Source organism: Thermobia domestica, chromosome 9 (genome assembly GCF_964235325.1).
Source record: "Thermobia domestica chromosome 9, izTheDome1.hap1.1, whole genome shotgun sequence".
NCBI classification, from domain to species: domain Eukaryota; kingdom Metazoa; phylum Arthropoda; class Insecta; order Zygentoma; family Lepismatidae; genus Thermobia; species Thermobia domestica.
In genome coordinates this window covers 7,940,651-7,968,398 of record NC_137462.1, presented here as the reverse complement: position 1 = coordinate 7,968,398, position 27,748 = coordinate 7,940,651, and the positions used below count along the sequence as shown (strand labels likewise).

The 27,748-nt window shown below is 37.0% G+C and overlaps 1 protein-coding gene across 1 annotated transcript in view; it reads left to right on the top strand.

Annotated features, from left to right (window-relative positions):
• Positions 1-2,468: 2,468 nt before the first annotated feature.
• Positions 2,469-27,748, top strand: part of LOC145694381 (3 beta-hydroxysteroid dehydrogenase/Delta 5-->4-isomerase type 2) — a 62,867-nt gene continuing 37,587 nt past the window's right edge. The window contains exons 1-2 of the mRNA XM_081770551.1: positions 2,469-2,798; positions 11,771-11,840. Of these exons, the coding sequence (XP_081626677.1) occupies positions 11,801-11,840 (40 nt within the window). The 5' untranslated portion in view covers positions 2,469-2,798; positions 11,771-11,800. The remainder of the gene's footprint in view (positions 2,799-11,770; positions 11,841-27,748) is intronic.

Below are 27,748 nucleotides of genomic sequence, written 5' to 3'. Positions count from 1 at the left end.
GATAATATTTTTTCTAACATTGACCCAAGCTCTTTTATTTTACCAAAGATAATTTGTAGTTTTAGCTTTAGTCGGAGTAGCAAGCAGTTTCAGTAAGTTTTTGCATTGACACGTTAGTATTTACATTCTCCGCCATCTAAGATGGAGGGTAACTTTTTCATTTCTACACCTCATTTGTTCCTGACAAGGCACCATTCCGATTTAGTGAATTCAATTGCTAAAAATGATTGCTAGCACTGAATTCAGTACCAAAAGAAACAGAGAAAAAGAGGGTGTTTATTGGCAGACCGTAGGTATACAGGGTGGGAGATAAATGAGGGCAAAGTTCGAAAATAGAACGTAGAAAGTGTTTAGAAATGCCATGTTAATTTTGAAACGAGATCAAATTGATAGATATGAGAAATGCACGTAGAGATACACTGAATATGCGTAATGTGAACAGTGTTTTAACTGTCAATTGTACGTAACAGGTTATGAGAAGAGTCACCTGTGTTACAAACGACACGTTTTGTTGGGGGGGGGGTCATTAATATATGAGAACCCTGACTAGGACGGGTATTTTGTGCAAGGTACCACGTCAGCATTCATCCAGTGGAACTATTTCTTATTCCGTCACACGTTGCAAACATTCTTCTTGATGTTCCAGGATTTGATTCTATTTCTTTCTACCCCTCGTGCTCATGAATCGTTAAACAGGGTCTCTAGTTTCTCAGTCACTTCACCTTTACGACAGTATTGATACATTGCCATAGCGTGGAATGCCTCCTGTTACAGAGGTCTGACACTGTATCGGAAACTATTGATTTTAATAGGCAGTGTCACATGACACCTTTCCCGTATATTCTTCTTACGCTAAGTCCAACATGGCGGCTTTTCAGATGTCCCCCATGATTGACAATATAAGGGAGCTCTACATTCGTTCCTCATATCAAACATTTGACCTCAATCCCTCTACTCGTTTCAAAATTAACATGGCTTTTCTAGGTTCTACCTCCGCACTTTGCCCTCATTTATCTACCACCCTGTATACAGTTTGCCACTAAACGCCCCCTTTTACTCTGTTTCTTTTGGTGCTGAATCCAGTGCTAGAAATCATTTTCAGCAACTGAATCCACCAAATCGGAATGGTCCCTTGTGAGATATCCGTTTCAATATTATATCTATGTAGTAGCATATTATTACTGATAAATCAAATTACATATATTGTTGTAGATTATATAAGGACGTAATGAAACGTTAATACTGGTGAGAAACGAGAAAGAACTGATTGATAACAAATGAAACCGGCTCGACTCGAGCCGGTTCGCTTCAATTCGGCTCAGATGAGCCGTTGGCTCGACTCACTTCTCGGTTCAGCTCAGTGGTCATTGAGCCGTGAGCCAAGCCGTTCGATCCATTGAAAACACTACTACGCAGCGGGTGGGTTCAGGGGTCCGAACTCCTCTCCCAAAATTTCCGACTTTTCTGTTAATTTAGTCTAATTTTACAAACCTGTGATTTTATAAAAATGAAAGTGACTATATTTGTAACTTAATAACTCTTGAACCACGAGACCGTTTTCAATCAAATTTACTATATAGATGCAGTGGCGGCTTTAGTGGGTAGGCATGGACCTACCCAAAAATTTTGCAAAATATATAAAAGCTCAAAAATACAATAAAGAGTAAATATATTTTCCACTATCTATATTAATGATAGATAATTATTTAACAAATAGCATCAACCACTACTGGAAAAGTAATTTCCTACTGTAATTAATCAATCAAATGTGTATACGTATCAATAAGCGAGGAAGCGGGCCTATCTAAAATTAAAATCCTAAAGCCGCCTCTGTATAGATAACGTTCTGGCCTGAGATGGTTCTTATCATTTCACTTTGACGGTGCGATTTAGGGGAAACGGAGGGGATGATCAAAAATGACCGATAGTGTCGAATCCATAGTTTTCGGGATCACTGAGACGAATAGTAACACTTCCGATGCCGTTTAAATCAAAATTCAGTTCCCATTATTATTTTATGTCCAAAATATAACGTATTCTCCCCGTGCGAAGAACGGATGTTCCGCTAGTTTTAATATAATTTATCTTCATATTGAATTTGGACCCACCCGAAATAAATTCCTGCGTACGTGCCAGGGTAGGCAAACTAAAAAGAATGGTTAATAAACGTAAACAAGTAGAACTTTCAGTTCAGTACGATTTTAATGTTGTACAGTCGATAGAATGCTTGGGCGTAAGTACTAGCATTCCTTAGAAAGATTTCTCTTTAGATTAGAATTGTTTCCTATAGTATCGTAACTATTTCGTAAACACTGTTAACCCACGTAATAACAACATAGGCAATAGAGAAAGTTTATTTCCTCTTTTAGTTTATTTACGTTCGTATAGGAAAGTCGAATCTACGAAATCAAAGTAAACAAGAGATACAAAGAGCAATTTTTAGACAACAGAAAGAATAAATAAGAATGTTTATTTGTAAAAGTGTTCTTGACCTGCGACCACATAGGCCATTGGCGGGCTGTGTATTAGGCCTTTTGTGTTATCTATTCTGTGACGCTAGCGGAGTTTGACTTCGTTATAACAGCGATTATTTTTCTGTGATAGCCGACTACTATAAACCTCTGCCAATTGATAACAAGCTGGTTGCACTAAATAATTAAGAAATGAAAAAAAGTATTTTTATTTTTTGTCTTGAAAACTTTGATAAAGCATATCTTCAAACTTCGATAGTTTAGAGTACTTCTCGTCTACAGTTTGGTTGGGAAAGAAAACCAAAGAAGAAACACGGCGAGAATACGGTAAGTGGATATTCTTATTTTTATGTTCTTATATATAAATTATGCTTTAATTATGTAATTAAAATGTAACTTACAGTTACGTATATTCTTTACAAAATAACGCAGTTAAAGATACAATGAAACGTTATAGAGTTTTCGTTCTTGGAAGTTTTATCTCTCTCTTCACTGAAGATTAACCCTGGATCTTGCGTACAGAAATTCGGGATTGGTAGTAAATTGACCATCCGCAAGTCTGACAAGCCGAAACCTGAAAATCTTAAAGGATTCTTAATATACAAAGTACTTATCAAGCTTATTTATAAATAGAGAGCCCTTATCTAGCTCTGAAACTTTCAAAGTCTGTCTTATGTTCTTAAATTCAAGCCGAAATTTAACGTATTTCTTGAAATTCTAGATTATCTGATATGCACGATATATATATATATATATATATATATATATATATATATATATATATATATATATATATACGTGGGTCGTTCAATATATAAGTTTCCCTAAGCTGTAAAATATTTATTTTTAAAGATATATTTGTAAACTACAAACCATGTATAGATGAATTCTCCCTGACCTCTCCACATAATTCCAATTGAGATTTAGACACATATCTCACCGTTGCATCAATTCATCAAAACCCTTTGCAAAAAATCAGGGCTCTGGCTATTCAGCACTCTGCTCACATTCCGCTTTCCTTCTTCATCCATTTCGAAACGTCCAGCTTCGAATGAAAACTTTTAACACTGGAGAAAGATGGAAATAATTCGGCGCTAAATTGATGTTGTATGGAAAGGGGGCAGCCGTTCCTATCCTGCATTCAATTTTGTGTCTTGTTTGCGTGCTGAGTGAGGGTGGGCGTTATTGTCAAAAAGAGACGAGGGCGCTTATGTCCAATTGCATTTCCCTGAAAAAAGAGTTCAGATACGGCATAAGCGACCCGGTCTCCTGTCAACTAATGATGAAGGAAAGCGGAATGTGAGCACAGTCCTAAATAGCCAGAGCCCTGACTATTTGGTAAAGGGTTTGGACGAATTGGTGCAACGGTAAGACAAATGCCTGAATCTCAATGAGGATTATGTGGGAGGAGGGTGGGGAAGGAACAACCTACGCATGTATGTATAATTTGGAAATGTATCTTAAAATATAATTGTTTTTACAGCTTAGGGAAGCTTATATATTGAACGACACACGTATATTATAGTTGTTGTTTAGTAAAGATTAGCATCCCTTAGCACCGAGACTATATGAGACATGGGTCTACTCTTTACGGTGAAATCCGAAGTATGGTAATACATTCAAATTTGTTTTAGTACTCTTCCACCGGGAATCGAACCTAGAAAAACGTGCATTATAGTCGCACGCACTAGCCACTAGACAAGCGGGAAGGGCTAGACATACGCGTACGTACACGTACATCCTAATGTACAGTGTAGGCGTCATAGCGATAAAATAAAAAGTAGTGATTTGTATTCATCTTGTATTCTTGTAGTGAACTTTTATTAACAAACATTGAAAAACGGCAACCATATTATACGGAGTCCTGCAAAAAATTCCCGAGGGGAAAATGTTTGCAGGGAGTCTGGCAAGGGCGCCGATTTTTCTGTAAATTTGGGTGTGCCCATTCAGATGGAGAAGGTATATATATCTGAGGATTTTAAGGCAAATTGCATTCAAATTATGCCAAATATTGTATATTCATAAATACAATAGGGGAACACATGAGCTTTGGGGATGGCAGGATCGGCACCCTTGGAGTCTGGTAAGTTGTGAAGAAACGAAGTCCTTTTGAGGCTAAAAGAGACTGAGGACTAATGAACGTGGATGATAATGGACGAATTGGTAGAATGAAACCGTAGGAGGAAACAGGAGAATCCCAAAAAGCCACTGATTTTTAACTCGCATGGCCTGGGGTCTAACCAAAGATCCCTCGAATCAGAGGTAAGCTCTATACCATTGTCACCACGCTCCCTCAACACTCAGTTTAGAGTCGTAGGAACAAAGTTAATACAATTTTCTTTAGTACTGATCATGTGTCTTCATGGTAATACTAAATGTATTATTACAATATGTTAGATCTAAATTATCTCAGACAGGGTTTTAGTAATGTATATACCTCGTATTTTAAATTATTTGTACGTATCAGGCTTGCAAACCATATATTTATCGCGATATACGATAATTTAAGACAATGCTATATACGAAATGAAAATTAAATGAAATCTTTAAGTTTTACGTCTCACGTTTATGCCGGCTAGGCTAAAGGCGGGGTGCCCACAAAGGGGGGCTATGACGCAAACTGCGTCATTGAAATATTTCGGGGGGGGGGGGTTAAAAATCTATATAAACATGTTTGGGGGAGTATAAAAATTAATCGAAAAGATTTTTTTTTCGTGGAAGAACACCTACGGATAGACAATTGAGGGGGTGCGTCATGGACATGAGGGGGGTGGGTACCACTGCTAAAGGAGACGGTGATGATGAGAAATTAAGGAAATGGTGGAATGAAGAAAATGGGAGGAAACGGAAGAACTCCGAGAAAACCCACTCACACTATGTTTGTCCATCACAAAGTTCACTTGGCGCGAGCTGGAATCGAACCAAAGACCCCATGCACCAGAGGTTAACGCAATGCTGTATACGATAATGCCTTCCGACAATAGATAAATATGCAATAATTTACGCATACTTTTTTTTTTTTGCAGCTTTTAAATGCGCAAATAAATTGTAGATGTCCATTAAATAATTATAAAACCATACATTTAAGTTTCTAAAGTCATTCCCACTAAAATAAATCAATAACGATTTGTAACTTGGCAAATGACAACCTTGCACCCATTCTTTAAATTCAATTACTTTCAGAGGGGCAGGGGCTGGAAATATTGTTGCTGTTGAGAGCAGTATTAATAAGGATTTAAACACAAGTTAAGAACAGTAATGCCAATTTGGAGTTCGAAATAAAGATTACTAGATATGTTTATTAAACAGAGTGGCTCAAAAGTAGGTATACAGCCCTGTGTTGTTGAAATACGTCATTTTACTTTATTAAAATAATGAATTTAATTCCTTCGATCTATTCCGAGTTTAGCGTATAAGTGAAAATATATTAGAAACAAATATTAAGGAAACTAAGTCAATATCTGTATGAATAATAATAAGTAAATGATATAAAATGTCATGAGCCGATGAATACGGGACTATACACCTACTTTTGAGCCACCCTGTATTTTGCTATTATTAGTAGTATACTTGTTTCTACAATCATCACGTGCACAATGAATATACGATAATTTTTAAAGACGAAATTCGATAATTTTGTTCTCTGATGTTAGCAACTCTGATACGTATATGTGAAATACCTGTTTTTCACGCGGAAAGAATGCTAAATCTTTGAAAGTAAAGAAATATGTTAAATATATCAGAGCGAACAATGCCTTCTACATTGTCTCTATCGATTCTTGTACCAGTTGATATGCCCCTTCTTCGCATGTGAAGAATAAAGTTAATGCAAAAGAATTGGATCTGGAAGGTAAGCAAGCTGCAACGCAAGCAGAGCAGTTGGGTTACTAACTCAGAGGGTAATATATAGTTCACTGTATATTAATTATATACTTTAAATTTTGACCCCCTTAAACCCCCTCTCGAGTTGAAAATTGAAAATACAGCTTCGTAAGAAATTAGAGTTGAGTTGACTTTTGAGTTTTACGTCCCTTTCAGCAGCGAGGCTATATGAGACGTGGACCTACTGATTATCGTGGAATCCGAGCCACATGAGCTCCCGCCGGGAATAGAACCCGGGTCTCCCACGCCAAAGGCGCGTACGCTAACCGCTTAGCCACGAAGGAGCTCCGTAAGGAATTAGATTTGGTGAAGATATACAGTATCTGGGTACAAACATTGGTGGCTCTAAAAGTGGTTCCATTGTATGTAAAAATATGACAAATACGGTACACACATATTCTATTGTATATTAGTAATAATACAGTAAACAGGTGGATATAAAAATAGAAATTAGTGTAGTAAGTTATCAATGTTATCATCTGATTTAGCTGATAAGATAACCCAGTTTTCATAGAGAATGTGTTATTGAGCGAAACACTCATATTGCCAAGTAACAAAGTAAAACAAATCTATAAACGATAAAAATCGTATCTCTTGCTTCAAGATATAAATTTAAATATATGAACCTTTTTTGCATTCGATTTAATTTTTGACAATGAACTTCAGTTAGATGATGATTGATACTATTTTCAATTTAGCGTCCCTTCCAGCAACGATGCTATATGAGACGTGGACCTACAGCTTAACGTAGAATCCGAACCACATGAGCTCCCGCCGGGAATCGAACCCAGGTCTCCCACGCCAAATGCGTGTACACTAACGGCTTAGCCAATGGGGAGCTCGAAACTTCAGCTAGAGTTCCATACTAGATATGAAGACTCTAATTCTTCAGAGTGGGGGGCCGCGGTGGCTCAGTGGTAGAGCGTTCACCTCTGGTGCTTGGAGTCCCGGGTTCGATCCAAGCCCTCGCCAAGTGAACTTTGTGGTGGATAAACACCGTGTGCGTGGGATTCCTCGGGGTTCTCCCGTTTCCTCCCACTTTCTTCATTCCACCATTTCATTCATCACTCATCATCACCGTCTCCTTTAGCCTAACCGGCATAATCGTGGGACGTAAAACTCAAAGATTTCATTTCATTTTTTTTTCATTTTTTCTAATTCTTCAGAAACGTAAAAATACGAGGAAAAACAAAAAAGAAAAAGAAAGAAAACAGAAAAAGAAAAAACTAAAGGTAGTGTTCAGCCTAATTGCCTATTCAAGCTTTTTTTTTTTTTTTTGGTTCAAAATCTGGGGTTTATTCCAGTAGTCTGTTAAAAATAAGATTGAACCGCAAACAAATTGCAACAGAAAGTCAGTCTGACAATTGTTTCTTACTGAATAAAATGTGATAAAAACGATGAAATAAAGTTTACCAACGCCACTTTTGTCACAAGGTCGCAATATTGCAAAATGGCCGCCATAATGGAATTAAACGGTTTTCATAAAGTATCTGCATTTTCTGACCATCATATGTGATTCAAATGAGAAATTTTACCTTATAGTGATTGTAAAAATAATAAATGTCATGCAGAGATGGACTAAGGGCTGCGCCATACGCCCTAAGCAACTGCCCAGGGCTGCGCCATACGGGAAGATGCCAAAAAGTCACTTTGTCCAGGCATCCTATTCCCATATGGCATGGTACATGCCAAATCCTTCTGAAAGAAGATTATCCTGGCAAGTCATCTGTAACTTTACATCTTATGATAGACTTGGGACCCATCAAATGATTCTTGCATATACTCTAACTTGATGCTCGTATATAATTACACGCTGAAAATTAATGCCATTCCAATACTGACATTCGACTAGCATCTTCTTCCATAAAGCACTTGAAATTATAGCAAATGAAAAGGAAGACAGTCCATTGAAGAAAATGGTTATATGTCTGAGTGGATTTCATCTGTTGATGACCTTCCTGGGACCCATCGGGCACATCATAGCAGGCTCTGGACTCAGAGATTTTGGAACTTACCTATGGCAGCAGCGTTGTGAAGCTTATACTTTCTGGAAAAGCAGTGGCAAAAGTCATCTTATAATATTTCAATCTCTGTTCGCAATACTTTTCAGGGAAGCCATTGACTGGGAAAATGACCCAGCTGTCACTGTTGCAAAATTGGTACTTTCACATATGTTAGAATTAAAAGATTTTTTTAGATGTAACAGAGCAGTGGAAAACTTAAAACAGAAGATTTCATTTTTGTGTCATTTTAAAAAGAATACAGGACAGCCTTATTATAGTTTTAGTATATGAAAATGGTAGATTATGTTCGAAAATTCATAAAGGCTGAACGCACTGGAAACTGGTTGATGCATTTACCAGTTGTGAAGGACATGCTTTCATTCTTCGCAGCAAGTAGACATAGAGCATACAGAGCACAATTTGTAGATTGTATCTACACAATATGTTGGAGTTAGAACATTCATTTCCTGATCTGTACCGGCAGTTCTGTGAAGGGTATCATGTTGTCCGAAGAAGTGATCGTTTCTGGGGTGAACTGTCAACTGACTTAGTAATTGAGCAGGTGCTGATGAAAAGTGTGAAGGGACGAGGAGGCTTGACTCATGGACAAGGTATGACCGAATAACAGAGAGCTCTGTGGGTTTTGTTACTTCTGCTCTTGGCTCAAATGAAAGAATTTATGAAAGAGTTCACAAATACGAATCGTAATATCGGTGACTTGTATGTGAAAGAAGGTGCAAACAAGCAAGAGAAAGATCAAGCAGATGTTCAGAATGTAGTGCATTTCTTGTCTCCCTTGAATGTAATTGACAAAGAAAAGCCTTTAGTAGTGTGGCTACGGACAGTTGTGTCAATTCTGAACAAGCAGAAGAAATAGGAAATATTATTTTGAATGAAATGACGGGCACGGGATACACAGTTTCCAAAGTAAGAAGGTTTGTACCATGGATGTTAAGCGTACTTTACATGAAAGAGATGATGCTGTTCACATTGACCAACTTTTGTTTCAATGCCTGTTGCTGTGTGCGCGGTCTAACAATTACGACTTGCGGGAACTGTTCACATATGAATTGTGCCCTTTTCCAGCATCACTTTATGGCAAAGAAAGCCTTATGCGTGAGGCTTCCAAATCCTAACTGGCGCATCTTTCACGGAAATATTAACATTGTGAATCTCTCTCTGATGACAAAGTGCATTACGTTCTTGATGGTGGTTCACTTTTACATTGCATTTCCTGGACACGAGAGACATTGTTCAGCGATGCCATTAATAGCTTTGCCATGTATGTTGAAAAGAAATACAGGAATGCAGTTGTTGTTTTTGATGGCTATAATCTTGAGGAACTGTGCAGAAAGTCCCAAATCTATCAACGGCGACTAAGAACTGTTGTTGGACATCCTATAGTACTCTCACAGAAACAAGAATTATGTGAAAAAGAAAACGTATTCCTAGCTAACATTCAAAATAAGCAAAAAATTCCTCAGTGTCTTGCAGAAAGATTAAGGTGTATCATATGTGATGTCATTCAGGCACAGGGTGATGCTGATGTGACAGTAATATCCGTTTTATATATATAAAGGAAGAAAGTTTAAATGATGTTCGCTTTCGAATTTTTACTCATAAAGTAACAAAATCATTAACTCAAGTGAAACAAGGGTCTTTGCCACCAACTCGTGATGCATCTGCCTTTCACTGTAAAAGAGTGTATCCCTATTAGGTCCAGTCTTGGCTAGGAAATGATCTAAAGGCACTGCAGTGGAGATGGCAAATAACAGAGAAATTGCTGGTTCCAGTAACAACATTTCAATCTTCAGCACCTCCGTTCCTTCTTCAATTTATTAAATGCAGCTGTTCAACTACTCAATGTGCAACTCTGCAGTGTAGTTGCAAGAATCAGGGACTGTATTGGACTACAGCTTGCACATACTGTCATGGTGACAGTTGTTATGAGTACTCCCATATGATGATGATTCTGAGAACTGATTTTCCCACTTAAACTGCATTCTGAAAGTGAAATAGTGTTAATACAGTGCAGTAAAAGTTTTCAATTCGAATTAATAGACAATTTTACTTACAATATTTCATTCATGTGTCCTGTATTGTTATTTTTTTTACTAATTGTATTGTAACTGGGAAAGTGTATCTTCGTCTCATTGTTCTCTCTGTGAATTCTGATTATCTCTGTTATCACATTCTATTGTAAAGTTACATTTTATGTATGCTAAATGTATACTCATATATGCTGAAAATAAAGATTCATGCATTAATGATAATGAGATCTGGGCAGAGGTTTTTGTTTTCATGGAATTGAATAGTTTTAAAGAAGGTTGCAACTTCTCATATCCATTCTGAGCAGAAGTCATTGATTCCAATGTTATTTATCTCTAGAAGGAAATCCATAAGAAATGTAATAGTGGAATAGTGGGATGGAGTGTAACATATATATATATATATATATATATATATATATATATATATATATATATATATATATATATATATATATATATATATATATATATATATATATATATATATATATAATGTTACACTAGTAACCAAAAATAAAATTTCAATTTCACATCTGAAATAAACATTTTTGCAATTTAATTTTGATGAAATATTCAAAGTCATGTTAACCCCATAAACAAATCGCAAAAGAAAGCATGACACAGATCGTAGTCCAAAAAATTATGTAATATTGATGAATTTCAGTTTCTGTTAATTCAGAAACTATTGAAACATTTTTGAATATTTTGTTTAAAAATAGTTTTTTTTTTTTAATTTTTAATTACAAAATTCATTCCTGAAACCTTAGCTCATAAGGTGCATGTAACAATAGTGTGTGTTCCGACCTGTGATTACCCTAGATAGTTCTCAGTTACCTTACAATGGCTGCAATTTGTTTAAATTATATACATTACATACAATTTGATTACCTTAACAACAGCTATCAAGAAAAACACCTTCACAGGTCATGTGTTAGTAAGAAAATGCACTTTCAGAAAACTGCTAAATTCCATTATGGCGCCCATTTTCCAATATGGTGGCCTTATGACAACAGTGGCGTTGGTGAACTTTATTCCATCGTTTGTGTAACATCTTTTTCAATAATTGTCAGACTTTCTGTTGCAATTTGTTTGCGGTTCGGTCAAAATTTGACTTATTTTTACCCGACTCTAGTGCCTATAATGATTTAAGAATAAATGAAAGTATTATTATAACAACTAGTAAGAATTAGTGTGATGCACTGTGATGTTTGCCGTTTTTATAAGGAATTGTCATTGTGCCCCTAATATTCCAGGATTGTGCGACGCCCAGACTGACGTGTTTCTTTTTTCTATAATTAGAGTAGGCATATTTTTACTATTGATTTACTATACTATTATTTATTTATTTATTTATTTATTACAGACTATTGAAGAAATATTTTACTACGAGGCAATGGCAGATGCAAAAGGATCAGAAGTAATCGTAATTACAGGTAAAAAAAAAAAATCAGATTTTTATTTGTTCTGTTTTCAAAATCCAAAGCTTAATAAACAAATTATACATGAGCATTATTTCTTTCCAAGTAAAATATGCATCAATCAATGTAAACGCTTGGTGTAGGTTTAGCTAAAGTCAGGGGCGTACCCACGGGAGACCACTGGGTCCGGACTTCCCCCAAAACTTCCCACAGTGAGACGTGAAACTTGACCTATCCTCTAGAACGCAAGGGTGTGTTCCGGTCATCAATCCCATCTATGGAACTTTAAGGCCCGTTACACAGTCACGCGGAGCTCCGCGCGCGGAGTCCCGCGTGGCAAGATTGTTCTATTGATTCTTATGGGTGCATACATAGTCACGCGGAGGCCTCCGCGCGCGGAGCAGCCTCCGCGTGGCCCTATCCGCGCTCCGCGAGGCAGATAAGGCCATTGAACAAATGGGTACTTACATAGTCAAGCGGAACTCCGCGCGCGGAGCAGCCACTTCTCTTTAAAACTTAAAAAGAAACGTGCATGGTAGCAAAAGCAAAATGCAAATTGATCCAGATTTCTTTTCTTATTTTTGATAGTGAGTTGCTAAATAATATTTTATACTGTTCTATAATACTATTTTCATATTTTTTAGTGTTATTTTTAATTTAGCTATATTGTCTTCGTTTAATTGGAACTTTCAATTAATGTTTTGCTTAATTGGAACTGTACATGTGGTGCCTCTAATATATCACTGTTAACAGTATGTGGCTATTGTAATTTTTGGACTTTGTTTCAACAAATTTCAGTTTCAATTATCACGGAGGTTAAATTAACACCATGTTAATGGGATCCCTCTTGTGAGGAACATAAAAAGCATGACATTCGTGAACAGGCATGGAACGAGATATGTAAAAGTTTTTTTTTTTTTTTTTTTTTTTGTAAAAATGAAGGTATGGACAATGAAAAAAGATAAATTGAGGCAAATAATTTATCTCTACTATTAAATAGTTGATTGGATGTGAAGTTCTAACCAAATGTACAAACATTGGTTATTTTCATTTGTTAAAAAACAGTATCTATTAAGTGCTGTACTTTAAGAGCGTGCATATGAATTTTATTTAAACTGCATTTTTATAATTTCGATGGATTTTTTCAATTAGGTATCGAACGACTAAATTGACGTACGGAAATTATTGAAGTACTTTTCGTCTTCTCGCAAATCTATATACACAGACGTCAAGCTCCCTTCAGACTTCTTTGAGAAACTAAGGGATGAATCTTGAGACATTTATTTTTCTGTGTTCGTTTTCTCTTCTTACAGAAATATTAAGATGCCACTATTGTCGTTTCGAACCTTTTATGTTGACTCGCAACACTGACTGAGAAGAATCATGTATATAATCACGTGACGCGTAGCGCGTAGCTACGGATGACTGTGTAAGCACACACGCGTAGTGCGGAGGGTGGGGTGCTGACTGCCACAGCCAATTATTGGTGCTGACTGCCACGACTTGTTCTGATTACCGATAACAAGGTGCTGACTGCCACGACGGCGTGCTGACTGCCACGATCCTGAGAGAAAGTTGCTAGACGTAACGTTACCGGACGCCAAGAAGCATGAAAGAAACGCGATGAATTTTAACACCACATTTAATCCATACGTTCAGGTGGCTCCGATAGGAACCTTGTCACTTGCTTTCTTCAGTACGCACGTCGTCCAGGAGACTTGTTCAATACTACGTCGTGAAGTAAAAAAGAAAATAAAAATCATTACAAAAATGCCTCTAATATATACTGGCTTATACTGATATATACTGACTTATACTGATATATAAAAATCATTACAAAAATGCCTTTAATATATACTGGCTTATACTGATATATAAAAATCATTACAAAAATGACTCTAATATACACTGACGACTACTCTAATTTATGTATGTAGCCCAAACTTCTAAGACATTTTCGCAAGTTACCATGGATTTGCAAATCTTGTAGAATTACTTGGATCCTGTCGTCAACTTTTGTGTAGGCTAGCTTCCTCTTCTTCGCTGGAACTTGTAATTTAACTTTGTTGTAAGTAAAATAATTTGATTTTGCATCTTCCTTTAGGGTCTTGAGTAGTGTGAAAACATGTGGGGAGTTCTTGCAAATTGCATTGTTTAGCCGATGGCGCCATCCTGCCACACCATTGTTCGTGCGGTGCTCTGGCCGCTGCAGTTCCAAGTCTTGACAGGAATGGTAGGGTTTTCTAGCCATTGTTGCGTGAAGTAATCGTTGAAGGCTTCAACTTTTTCTCCACGTGGGCACTGCTTCATGATAAGCAACCAACTATCATCAACAAATTCAATAGGTATAGTGCCAGTGATGCACACATACGGATGTGGAGGCGCACTTCTTCATTGTGCAGGTAGTCGCTCACCAAACCTATATCCTGCACTTTCCGCCAAATGCTTTGGTTAAAGTGAAAGTTGCAGCCAGATACCTGTGAATTTGGAAATACAGAATTTAATGCATTGATAGCTGCACTTTCGAAGTCCACTTTCAACACACTAGGATCGTGTTGTTCAGACCAACTTCTAACAAAGGAAAACAGATCTCTGTATGTATTTTCTGTTTTGTCAGGGAGCAGTGCGTACAAAACTGGTACGATTGATGTATTATAATTTGAACTCCCTATGTCAGCATGAACTGTGTACAGCTGCGCAAATTGTTTCGAGCAGCTCTTGAAAGTTCCATCCAAAAACCACTGCTGGCTGCCCCTCAGCGCTGGCCTCAGACCATCATATCCAAAACATAAAATCCTTTTATCCTGTTGCAATTTATCATATTGCAGAAAGGAAGTTCCATCTTCGAAGCGGAGAAGATCCTCCGGAAAATCTAGCTCTTTAGATGTGGAATTGTTTTGCTTTATACCCAGCATCGTCCTCCTAGCATTGTTTAAATAACCCTTCCTTTGACTATACAATGGAATTGTAGTAACAAGATCCAGTCCCTGGTTTATAGGAACAGACATCTCTTCTCTAAAAATTTCACACACAGGTGTTAGAACATCCTCTCGGGCCCTTTTCTTACAGTTTGCAAGTCGTTTTCTTACTTCGCAAGCTGCGAGATCTGGCGTGCAAGTGTGATTACTCAGCACACTTGGTGCAATGTCGTTTTCAGTTTTAACTTTACCTGGACATCCCATCTTCTTTCTTTTCACACATAGCTAAAAAGAACCAAAAATACTAAAATGTCGAAAACATGTTTAAAACAAGTTTTAAAAAAAAATATTCAAAATACACTCTATCCACAATACCATTGGACTATTACCCTCTTCCAGGACAAGTCCTTGGTCAATTCCAATGGTCTGTTAGGCTTTTCAAGAGTGTTTTTGTTCTAAATATTCTCAAACATGTTTGAAACAAATTAGAAAAAATAAATATTGAGAATAAAAACGAAAATAAATAGTCAAATCATTTGCCTTACCCATACACTACCGTCTTCATTCTCTCTTTGGAAATGATACTGGAACCCATGGTGCATTAAAACGGGTTTTCCTCTCTGTGACGTTGTAAACTCCATTTTAAACTCAAATGATATAACACAATTCTCGAGTTTTGGTTTCTTTTAATACAAAAATTATTAAAAGATTTGCAAGAGTTTAAAAAACATTATTAGAGTGAATATATACATATCATTTTTTTCTTTACAGTACTCGATCCATTAAATAATACAATGAAACAATTAATATAAACAACGAAATATTCAAATTATACGTATAACGAAAAAAAATAATCCCTTTATAAACATCAAAGCTTATGTCGTTCCACCTAGTAAGGAACTTTGTAACTTAAAGCGGGGGGAGCTACTGCCCACTTTTCTCCAGGCTCGTGGCAGTCAGCACCTTGTTATCGGTAATCAGAACAAGTCGTGGCAGTCAGCACCAATAATTGGCTGTGGCAGTCAGCACCCGTGGCAGTCAGCACCTATCCGTGCGGAGGGCGGAAGACGGAGCGCGGAGCTCCGCTTGACTGTGTAACGGGCCTAACAGTGTCACCTCTTGTGCTATATGGAGAACATCTCCTGAAAGTGCAGTATTGTCGGATTGCCGCTAAATTTCGTTTTCTTATTTTTGTTGTTAGTATTATTGTCGTTGTTCTATTTTTACTATTGTTATTGTTACGATTTAATTCGAACAGTTGTTAATGTTCGTGTTATGGTTCTTTAAGTGCAATACTTTTTGTCGCTCGTTTCCCATGTTTTCTAAGTTTGGCAATATTCTTGATGCACTTCGGTTGTTTCACGTTTTCTGAAGTGTGGTTCCACGAATCATGCCGAATTCTTCTGATGCATCACACGTGAGGCAAAGCAGTTCTATGATTGGTGTAGAGCTCAGGCTTCACGAGCCCTCGCAATCACTATAACTGAACATACATTTGTACACTTTCTTAATAAAACTATACTTGTTTACAGAGGCGGATCCAGGGAGCGATAGGGGCAATTTCCCCCCCCCCCCCCAGGAGCAAAACTTTTTTATTTTATATATATAAATAAAACCAATCGCAGAGTTTGAAGCTGTTAAAAGTAGCTCTAACTGACAGTATGACAACCCACCGCCCCTCCCCCAGAAATCGGTCTTGGATCCGCCCCTGCTTGTTTAGCAGGATAATGATTGATATAGCACGAACATTTGACTTTATACTTCATTATTTGTACTCTTTCTCTTATAAAACCAATCTAATTCTATATTTTTTTCTGAAAATATAGATGGAAGTATTTTACAATTACTTATCGTCTACAGAATAATATCCGTTCAATACTACAGTGCGTCCCACTAGCTTTCGAACCCGGAAAAAAAAAACGTTATAATTTCCGAACAAATATACATAGGAAAATGAAATTCACAATACACGTACCTTGTTTCATGCTGAATACATGACCACCACAGCAGGTGCTGAAAGTATCGTCCCTGGACGTCAAGACATGTTTGTACACGGCGTTCCATATTGTGAAAAGTCCGATGTAGAGTCTCCGGTGTGATTTCATAAATCGCATTCTCAATGTTATTTCGCAACTCTTGCAGTGATCGTGGGTTGTTTCTGTAGACACAGCCTTTAAGAAAACCCCATAAGAAGAAATCAGGTGGTGTCAAATCAGGTGGTGTCAATATTTGCACAATTGACTTTGACATCCCTACCTCTTGTGATAATCGACGCAGGCTCTTCTTAGGGGACTGGAAAAGACGTTGCCGCACATTCTGTACTGTCTCCTCGGACATCCGTGGACGCGTGCCTCCATGTCCCGTAAGCAACGTTCCTGTTGTTTCGAACTTGTTCACCAAATGATGTATTGATGATTTCGATGGTCCTTTACGGCATCCAAATTCACGGCAAAATTCACGTTGAACGGTCTGATACGATCCCGATATCCAATATTTTTTAACAATGAACACGCGTTCCTGTATGGTGTACAGAACCATCCTCGCGATGCAGCGACTCAAGTCACACTAACCCACGCGCACCATGCCAAGCAGCACTTCCCCTGGCGCCACCTATCTTTGTTTTGACGTGTGCGCTTCTGTTCAACCCTTTCTCGTGTTTAGCATGAAACAAGGTATATGTATTGTGAATTTCATTTTCTTATGGATTTGTTCGGAAATTATAACGTTTTTTTCGGGTTCGAAAGCTAGTGGGACGCACTGTACATAGACGTAGTGGCTTGTAGTATTGAACACCCCCTCAACAAAAATTTCTAAGTTCGCACCTCCCTAGGGTTGATTACGAGACCAGAGTTAACGGTGTCTTCTGTCAAAACGGTGACGTGGAAGGAGGTGTCTCTCTTTCAGTGTTCCTATCAGAAGAAGTGTGCCTTGTCTGGTGTCTCATGTCTCGTCTCATGGGTAAACATAGTTTCACTTGTTACGTGAATTTTCTCATGACGTAGTCATTATTCTTAGCGAAGAATTTACTCTTTTCCTCTCATCTTGGAACACGCATTTCGAAGTGTAACAATAAAAACGTCAGGTAACACAATTCATGTAGACAATTATGTTTAAAAGTTCATTTCCGTTTTATACAGTTCAATATGGAGAAGGACCTATTGAAAATGTCCCCTTCAAACCTTTAGAACAATCCTTCTTTCAGAGAAAATGTGCCAGGAGGCACACTTAGTATTCTGGTGAGGCACTGCTGGTACTATTCTATTTATTATTATAATGTAGACGTACAATTTTGGTCTCCTCCGGGGGGCACTCTCAGAGCTCCGAGGGGGGCAATGCCCCCCAAAAAACGGGTCTGGAAGAAACACTGCTTTAGAAGCGGAATTTTCGAAACGTTGGGACACTTGTCCTATTATTGTTAATAAGTTTACATGTATATATATGTTATGTTGACTTTTAACTTCGTAACGTGTGGAACTTCTGAGACACTATTTTTCCACAAATTTTGAACGCTTCTCTTCCTTTCCTTTGGATAAGCATTTTAATCAAATTGACGTGATAAACATCCAGTTTATTAAATCATTTCAAATGATTCAGCCGTTTTCTCCTGATGCTATCACATTTATTTTTATTTGTTTACAGTAGATTATAAGAGCCCACTTTCGTCATGGAATTCATGTTATTATTCAGTTCAAAATATTTTGTCGTCGCGAATTCTATCGAGGAGTTTGATGCTTAAAATAAAAATATATTAAACGATAATCATGCCTGTTGTTCTGTAAGGTTGCGAAACATGATCGCTTACTCTGAGGGAACAACACAGACTGAAAGTATTTGAGAACAAGATCCTGAGACGAATATTCGGACCCAAGAGGAACAGGAATGGAGAATAGCGGAAACTTCATAACGAGGAACTGCATAATTTATACCGTTTACTATACATTGTTAGGCCATCAAATCTACACAGAAAAATCCGTTATCCGGACAGCGGTGTTTTGTACAAACATACGGAATCCTCTTGCTTACTGCAGAAATCAGTACGGAGCATACATTATCCGTATGCAACATGGGCACTACCCTTAGGTGTTACATCATGCCGTTGCAGGATATCTGATACCTAACAATCTTCCATAACTAACGTATATGTTTGTTACCTTCATCGGCTATGTTATATACGTCCATGTGTATGTGAGATCCTGACCGCCTATATCGTTTCATGGAACACTTATACAGAAAGTATTATAAAACATGCGTTTTCAGTTATTACGTTTGCTGTATATTAAGTCCAAAAGCTACAGGATTTACAAATGTAACATACGATTTTATGTACACCACATACATTTTTTTCTCAATGCAGGAGGCTCAGGTGAGCAGGTCATGTAGCGAGAATGGAAGAAAGTAGGAACACTTGTAAACTTTTAACTGGAAGTCTAATCGAAAAACGACCATTAGGAAGACAGGCGCAAATAGGAGGGCAATATCAAGGCGGATCTCACAGAAATAGGAATACAAAGTAGAAACTGGATCCAGTTGGCTAAGAATAGAAATCGGTGGAGAGTTTTTGTGAACGTGGCGTTGAACCTCCGGGTTTCATAGGGCACAGAGGGAGTGAGTTAGTTCGTTTTTCAGAATGTAATCTCTTCAGCATAAGGAAATCATGTTATTCACGGATGCTGATTTTCCCTACCTCTTGATTTGTCGGAACGAAATAAAGTTTAACTTAATAAATAATAATAATAAATAATAAAGTTTAACTCTCATTCCATGGCATACACTATTTTTAGTATTTGTAAAAAATAATCTGACAAATAAGGTTATTTCCAAATTGTAATTCACCACCAAAATTGAGATGCTACTTTTAATGCTGCTAGCGATAAGAGTCGTACTAAATATGTTTCCATAATTGTCAAGGCTTCGACCTATAAAAAGGGTTAAAGGTTCCATGATATGATCTTTTACTATTGTATTGCATATACTCGTATCTGAACATGGAAATCTATATTTGCGTATTAGAATTGTTTTAACACATAATATGTCACATTTTAAAAGTTAATTGTACTTAGAAAATATCTGGTCACTTACGCAGACTTATTCACATTTCAAGGTTAGTATGTACTTGTAGTGCATCATGCGTCATGCGAATTCGGTTTAAAACCAATAGTAATTTGTAAATACAAACTAGTATTGAATTTACCTAGGCCTACCAATATATTATAGTATATATACCTATATATATATATATATATATATATATATATATATATATATATATATATATATATATATATATATATATATATATATATATATATATAGTACGTTTCAAACCATAACGTCCTCAGTACCAAAGATACTCCTACTCCTAATATTTACCAGGCAGCATTTCCTTAATACTCTACTTACGTATAAGAATATTCAGAGTGGCTCTTAAGCAGGGCCGGCAATTTGCCATCTCGTGCAATGGCATAATTTGTCGCCCCCCTTTCTCCAGAAAGAACAAATCTGGAGAAAATACTTAAAAGTAGAGATGCAAAAAAGCCGGCTTTTTTGAATCGATGGTTTTTTTCACATAAAAAGCCGGCTTTTTTGGGAAAAAAACGAGAATTTTGGAAATTTTGGCTTTTTTCAACTTCATGATTTTTCTATCTAAATAGCTTTCTTATAGTATATTCTATAGTTAGATAAGAATTCCATGACCTGAATGTCATATTTCGCTCTGAAATTCACCATCAAGATGGATGGAGCACATGTTATACGAATTAAAGCTAACATGAAGAATGTAGTATTTGAGGGTAATTTTAGAGGCTATTTAACTTTATTTTAACTTTTGAGTTATCGACATCTTTTTTCCTCTCTAGTTTGTCATCCGTGTTTCATTTCTAAGAGCTTTTAGTACTCTAGCTTCTAGCGCAAAAGTTAAACTTGTCCGTTTTTCTATTTATCCGTCAAAGCGTACGTTTTTCAATATATCCGTCAAACCGTACTTCCATATTTCTGTTATACTGTAGCTGTGAAGTGATTTAGCATTAATTTTCCGGACACAACCTTGAATACCAATTTATACAAATAATCAGTAGCGGATTTAGAAAAGTACTTTAGGAGGGGTTTTTCTGATTGTTTCGTTTCCTAAAAAGTCCTAATTTTATTTGGGAAGTGCTTGAAGTTTATGAGTACAGGCATAACTAATATTTCGCTTCGTTTATATGTTTAGCAATAATCTTCCGGATACAACTTTAAAAATCATTTTATACTGAGAATCAGTGGCGGATTTAGAAAAGTATTTTGGGAAGGGTTTCTTACTAATGTTTAGTTTTTTTAAACATTCGTAATTTTTATTTGACGGGAGCTTAAAGTTTATGAGTAAAGGCATAAATAATAGATATTTCGTTTGTTGCAGACATTCCGTAACTTTGGGGAACGGACTTCAGTCCGAAAGACCGCCCCCCTAACCTTCGCAAAACCGTCACTGCTGGTAATTAGTAATAATAACGATTTAAAAACAATAAAAAAGGAAGTCGCCCAACTCTCAGTACACGCACTATTTCTACATTCACAGATGGAATGAAGAAAAGCTTTGTCAGAATGGTCGAATGCTGGTTGAATCCCGGACTTCCCGATAGAAGCTCAAAAGCTAATCACTCAGTCATGTTTGTTGTGCAGTTGTATTTAGCTTAACTTAAATATATTCCGTAGTCTTTTTTTTTTTGGGGGGGGGGGGGGGAGTTCCGTAATGATATGTTGAATCCCTCTTGTTAAAAATTCAGAAAACTTGAGGATTGGGTAAACTGTGATGGTGGTTCTATAAAACTTAACTGTGGAATTTCAAGAATATACAGAACCAAAATATCTAGATGTTCAGCCTTTAAGTGTATCATATAAATCTAAGTATTTCTCTTATGTTTTATTTTAATTTTATTTTGTTTCAAAAAGAGGGTATGGAATATTTTGAAGTAAAAATACTACATACTATTTTGCTAGTTATTTGTGTATTCTTTAAAAAGAAGTGTTTACTTTTAGGGTTGGCTGGTTAACACCAACTTTTTTTTTTTTTTAATAACTGGTTTAAACCACAAAAATAAAAAGAATGAAAAATGCGAATCGTGTGAACTTCATGGTGACGTTTCCAGATATCAAACCACCTTCAATAGTTTTATTTCCCTTTCACCTTTTAATCAAGGTGTCCCATGTTCAATTCTCGGTCGAACCACAACCCTTCTTTCATGCGTAACCCAAGTAGCGGTTCGGATGTCAGTTTAAGCGAAAGTCTTCTCCTTGATAACCTCGGTATTTCGTAAGGATTTTAAGCCTAAATATACGAAACGAAACCAAATTGTATATTTCTGCATGCCTAAATGCGTGTTGTTTTATAAAGAAGCCAATATTGCTTAAATATATTGATAGAAATTGGCAAAATTTATCGATTGCCTACGTAGCTTCCAACATTAGCTTGGATTGGACTTTCAATGATATCTACGTACCGGTACTAAATTTGTAATTTAATACCTCAGTTTTAGCGTACTGATTATGGTACGTTGACCTTTAAATTTTACATGCAAAGCAATAACAGGATTTTCCCGTTATTGTCTTACATTTCAAGTAATGACGGGATTTTCCCAATGGCTAGGGCGGGAGATTCTCAACTTAAGAAATTTACTGACCGCACTTCTTTAAGCTTATGGGAGTTCTTCCGGCATAACCCCGCTGTTGCATAATAACATCAAGGCGAAACGAACTTATTTCTGTGAATATGTAATATAAATATATAAAGCAAAAAATGTAAGTCAAAAAAGCCTGGTTTAAACCAAAAAAGCCTGGTTTAAAACATCCCCCAAAAAACGGGTTTTCGGCATTTTCAAAAACAACCACGGTTCTTGCCAACTCTGCTATCTTTTGTATATAGGAGGTTAAAAAATTCTTATTATATACATTGGTTAATCCTGTGGAATTCATAATGTAAATATGTTGAAGAAAAATTGTTTGAAATATTTTTTCGAAATTCATAGTTTATTTTCGATGTTTTATATTATTATCAGCATCAACCACTAATTAAATGATTTTTTGTGTTATAGAGAAGCGATACAAAGTCTGTTTTATCAATTTAAAGCAGTATTTTGAAAAAAGCCCAAAATTTCCCAAGCAAAAAAGCAAAGCAGAAAAAACCGAGTTCAAGATTTTAAGTATGCTACCCTATCGTGATAGAATGAAGAGGAGAGAAAGAGCACTCGCACTCACAAAGGCGTTAACACTACAAATACAGTACAATCTCGTTGTGTTTTCTCTCACTCACTCTCTCTCTCTCTCTCTCTTTTTCTTTCTTTCTTTCTCTTTAAATAATAATCTATTATGTTAGTGAAAGATAAAGCAAACACACCTGCAGAGGAAAGATAGTAATCCTTTTTATAGAATTCAATATCGAGCTTCAATCTCAATATATCAGTTTGCAATTCCAGTGCAGCTAGCTTTTTTATCTTTATTTCTTGATTTTCCTTCTACATCTGTTAAAAGGAAATGTTTCCATCTTCAATGATAAGGAACTTGATTGTGACAAACACAAGACTAGTTTTCTTATCAAAACTGTGATAACTAGCTAAATGGAACACGTGTTCGCTACTGTTGGAGAATTGTAGTCTTTTCTTGTAGTCTCCGTGTTGCACATAAGGTAGAGCCGGCCCTGCTCTTAAGTGTGAATTACTTGATATATTACAATTTTCTTCCCAATGAGATAGTAGTTACCTTGAAGTAAGTATATGTAACGAGGACTTCATGTTTTGAAGTGATCTTAGGATAGTCCATCTTTTTCGAATTCCAAGTTTTCAAAATTTTATTTATTGATTGATTTTAGTCTCTAATATAACTCACAAAAAAAAAAAAAAAAAAAAAAGAACTCAAATGAATATAACATGGTTTCCCACGCGACATCAAGTTTTCAATGTATTTACATTATACCATATTAGTCAAAGGTATCTTGTAAGTTTGAGAAGACAATTGCAAGTTAATAAACATATATTATATCGGAAATAATTATTAAATGATTAGAAAGATAAGTTGGAAATACCTTCAGAATGTGTTTGTGGTAAAAAAAAAAAAAAAAAAAAATGGCTACCCCTAAACGATATGTCTTGACCCTCATCTTTTTAAAAATTTTGGACCTGAATCCAAGATAACGGGTTTCAAGATGACCGTTCAAATGGTATTATATCATAGTAAATTCGGTTCTACCTCTATCACCCGTATCTAAGATATGGTGTCACACTCTCTGGCCCTCTGACATACAAAATACCTTTATTCATGGAGCTATTTTTTTCATGGATTACTACGATCTAATATGGAACCAAACACATACACACACACATATATATATATATTAGGAATGGCCAATTCCGGAATTTTTACTTTCCGTAGTCCGGAAAGTAAAATCGAAAAAATCCGGTATTCAGGAAAAATCCGGATTTCGGAAAATTCCGGAAAGTGAAATTTCCTATTCCGCAAAATTTTAGTCATCCATAATATATATGATAATCACTCCCGAAAGTGATACACAATGTTGAAATTCCTTATATGCAGTTAATTGGTTCCACGATATCCAAAACTGTGTTACTTGAGGCCTATTTACGATGCGTTTAAATTGAATACATTCGTCTATTAACAGTAATAAAAGTTTTTTTTTTTTTTTTTAATATTGAATTGTAAAACCTATTACTAATTTCTAAATGCAGCACATCTAATAAATAAAGCCTTGTTAGAGATAAATCGTGTTGTTCGAATCTAATATCCAAAGTATTTCAGTATACATCAGAAAACCATTCCAATACAGTCTCTAATATTTTCTTTTAACACCTTGCACAAACTTTCTGGATGAAAGTCTGCCTCAATGCTTCATTCTCAATTCATATACTAAATGTAAGGCAATAAAAACATGTAACATTAGTACTAAATATCGAAAATTTTACTGTGGACCGAGCTGCCAACTAGGGCTCACCAAGTAGTTCGGTTATTATAAAGATATTTTGTAGATAAAGGGTGTTCTGTCTAATGCAATGTATCACAATTTTATTTTCAAACTGCAGAAAGTGATTTATGGACTAAGTGCGTTTGAACTTAGGATAGTTCCTATTCGCTATAAAGAGCGTCCTAAAATGTCGGGGGGGAAAAGAAAGCCGTTTGTACCCATATCTGAGATTGCCCGTGAAATAGAAGCTTCTGTTCCCTAATAATACATATATTCGAAGCAAATAAAAAAAAGTCTGGTCCTGTGTTATGGAGATGTTCGTCAATAGTGATAAAGTACAAATGTTATTATTAATACATTTATACATACACTGATATTTTTGAATATTCTCCATTGAAGAAATCACTATGCCCTGATTTTGTTCCGTGAGATGTTCGCCAGGAAAGATTGTGGCCCGTAAAGTTCTCGCTGAGATGTTCTGTACCCAAATATAAAGGTAACCAAGAAAGTTCTGTCGCTTTTAAACCCACCACCTTCGAACACCGATATGTCACCTAATATCAAAAATAGTCCCCATCAGCATCGACGACTTTCTGGAAGGCTTGAATTAAATCGCTGTAGAACTTGGTGGGCCGTGAAGTGAAGAGGTATCAAGTGCATTTTGCACCTGTACTAAGGATTTTGAGCTCGCGTCCTCTAAGGTGATTGTCCAAGGAATGGAACAGATGGTAATCTAATGGTGCAATGTCCGGGGAGTGTGGTGGATGCAATAGTGTTTCCCATCCAAGACGTAGAATGGTGTCCCGGGTCATCCTACCCACGTGGGGCTTAGCATTGTCCTGTAACAGGAGGACCTCTTGCGACTCACAAGTACTGGCTCCAGAGTTTTGAGTCTTTCTCCAACTCGGCTCAACTGCAGACAGTACACAGTTACATTGATGCTCTGACCAGCTGGTAGTACTTCCCGATGCATGATGCAGCGAGCAGTCTACCAAACACATAGGGGGACCTTCTGGTGCAGTGCTGATTTGGCTGTTTTGGAACCGGTTCATGGGATGCTAACCAATGATGATGGCGCCGTGGAACTTCGCACTCGACTCACCTCTCATCACATGTTAACATCCTGTCCAGAAATGACTCCTTCCTCAGATGAGACAGCAAAAAAACACAGGAGTCTGCTCGCGTTGCCTTCTGGCCTGCAGTCTAATCATGTGGGAAACATCGACCCAACTTATAGTGCTTTCCAAGTTGATGGATTTGCTGCCGAATGATTTCTCCACTCACACTGAATTGTAGTCTAGTTCCTCACCGGTCTGACCACTGTTCGCCTCAATTGCTTCCTACAGATCTTCATTTTGTACATGTGGTGGTCTTCTGGCACGTGGTGCGTCTTCGAGTGTTTCGTCACTTTCCTTAAACTTGTTAAACCACCGCTGCATTGTTCGCGTAGTCACGATACCCTCACCAAAGACCTGGGATATCTTCCGCCCTACTGCAGCGGCATTTGACCCCAGTTTGAAATTGTAAGCATACACGTCCTTATGACGCTGTGTGGAGGTCCCATGTTCACTTTGTTCTTACGCACGTTCACGGTGTAACTGAACTGCCACAAGCAGGTAGTATGTTGGATATATCCACACCAACAACTGACCTTTGCCTTATCTCCTTTTGCATTCAACTCACTGTGTGAGGACCAATTAAACACAGACCTCCAGAAAAAGTGACAGAACTTTCTTGGTTACCTTTATACATCACACATAATACATATCATAACAAAGCACAAATTAGCTTCGTGCACCTGTACAGTTACCGAATGTGCTCAAAGCGGTTGCCGTTAGATGTCAGACACAAATCAGAATGGCGAGTGGTTCCTTGAACTACGTCGATCAATGTGTTGTTGTTGCACGTCCCGCTGTAATGTCTTCATAGAGGACCTCCTTGTGGGCGGTTTTCTGCTATATATAAGATCCTTCAACGTTCGCAAAAATTCAAACTCAGGTCTCAAATTTAGTAACATTTTGGAACTTGAAATCTCACTTTAACGGACTTTCGTTCCTCAAATATCAAGCGTTCATCGGCCATTTTGTTCCACATCACTGTTATACGTCACATGCTACAGTCATCTTTAAGACCATACTACAAATTGTAAGACAATTTAACTCCCAAAGCAATACACAGATACTATTATAAAATTGTGTATACATTTTTGACGGACTGTATGTAGTATTCAGTTACTCTATCTACTTTATATTTTTATTAATAAATATTAGTAATGCCAATTCGTTAACTACAAAACACCAGCAAATAAAAACACTATGCTTCTTTTCTTACCTCCTTTTTCAGGGAGAGCTATTTCCCTCCACCCACCTCACCAGTCCCACCTACCAGTTCCCTCCCTCCCTGTTCCCTACCAGCTTTCCACCCCTAATACCCACCGGCTTTATAGGGTGGCCTAAAGAATAGATAGATAGGGGGAAAGCAGGCACAGGAGAAGGCTGGCTTCGGGACGGGTATAAGGGCACAGAGGGCATCAGGTCGGGATCAACATTTAGGATTCAGGCTTCAGGACAGATATCAAGAACCCCAGCGTCAGGTCAGACAGAAGCACAAGCGCCCAACAAGACAGACAGATAATATGTCGTGGTAAGGCTTCTTCTTCTTTCTTCTTCGTCGAAAGAACTGAAAAAGAAATACTAACTGTGGATGTGCAAACAGAGGCGTTCGTTAGGTAAGTCACACCGCTAAAAATAACGCTTTTTCGCTTGAAAGTAAAAGAAGAAAACTTTTTAATATACTAAATGTTGTATACAACAATTAATACATCAGATAACTTTCATTCTTTCAGCTTGAAGCGATTAAACTTTATTTTTAGTAGTGTGACTTCCCTCACGAGCCACCTCTGTGGACAAACAATGTGTGTGTGCGATGTGTAGAAATACAAAGTACTGTACCTGATGCTTATGAACAAAAGCGCACCGAAAGAATAAAGGATTTAGCTTTCAAGATTGCGAGTCTCGTCATCAGAGTGTATCCAAGACCGAAGAAAACGGAGAATACTA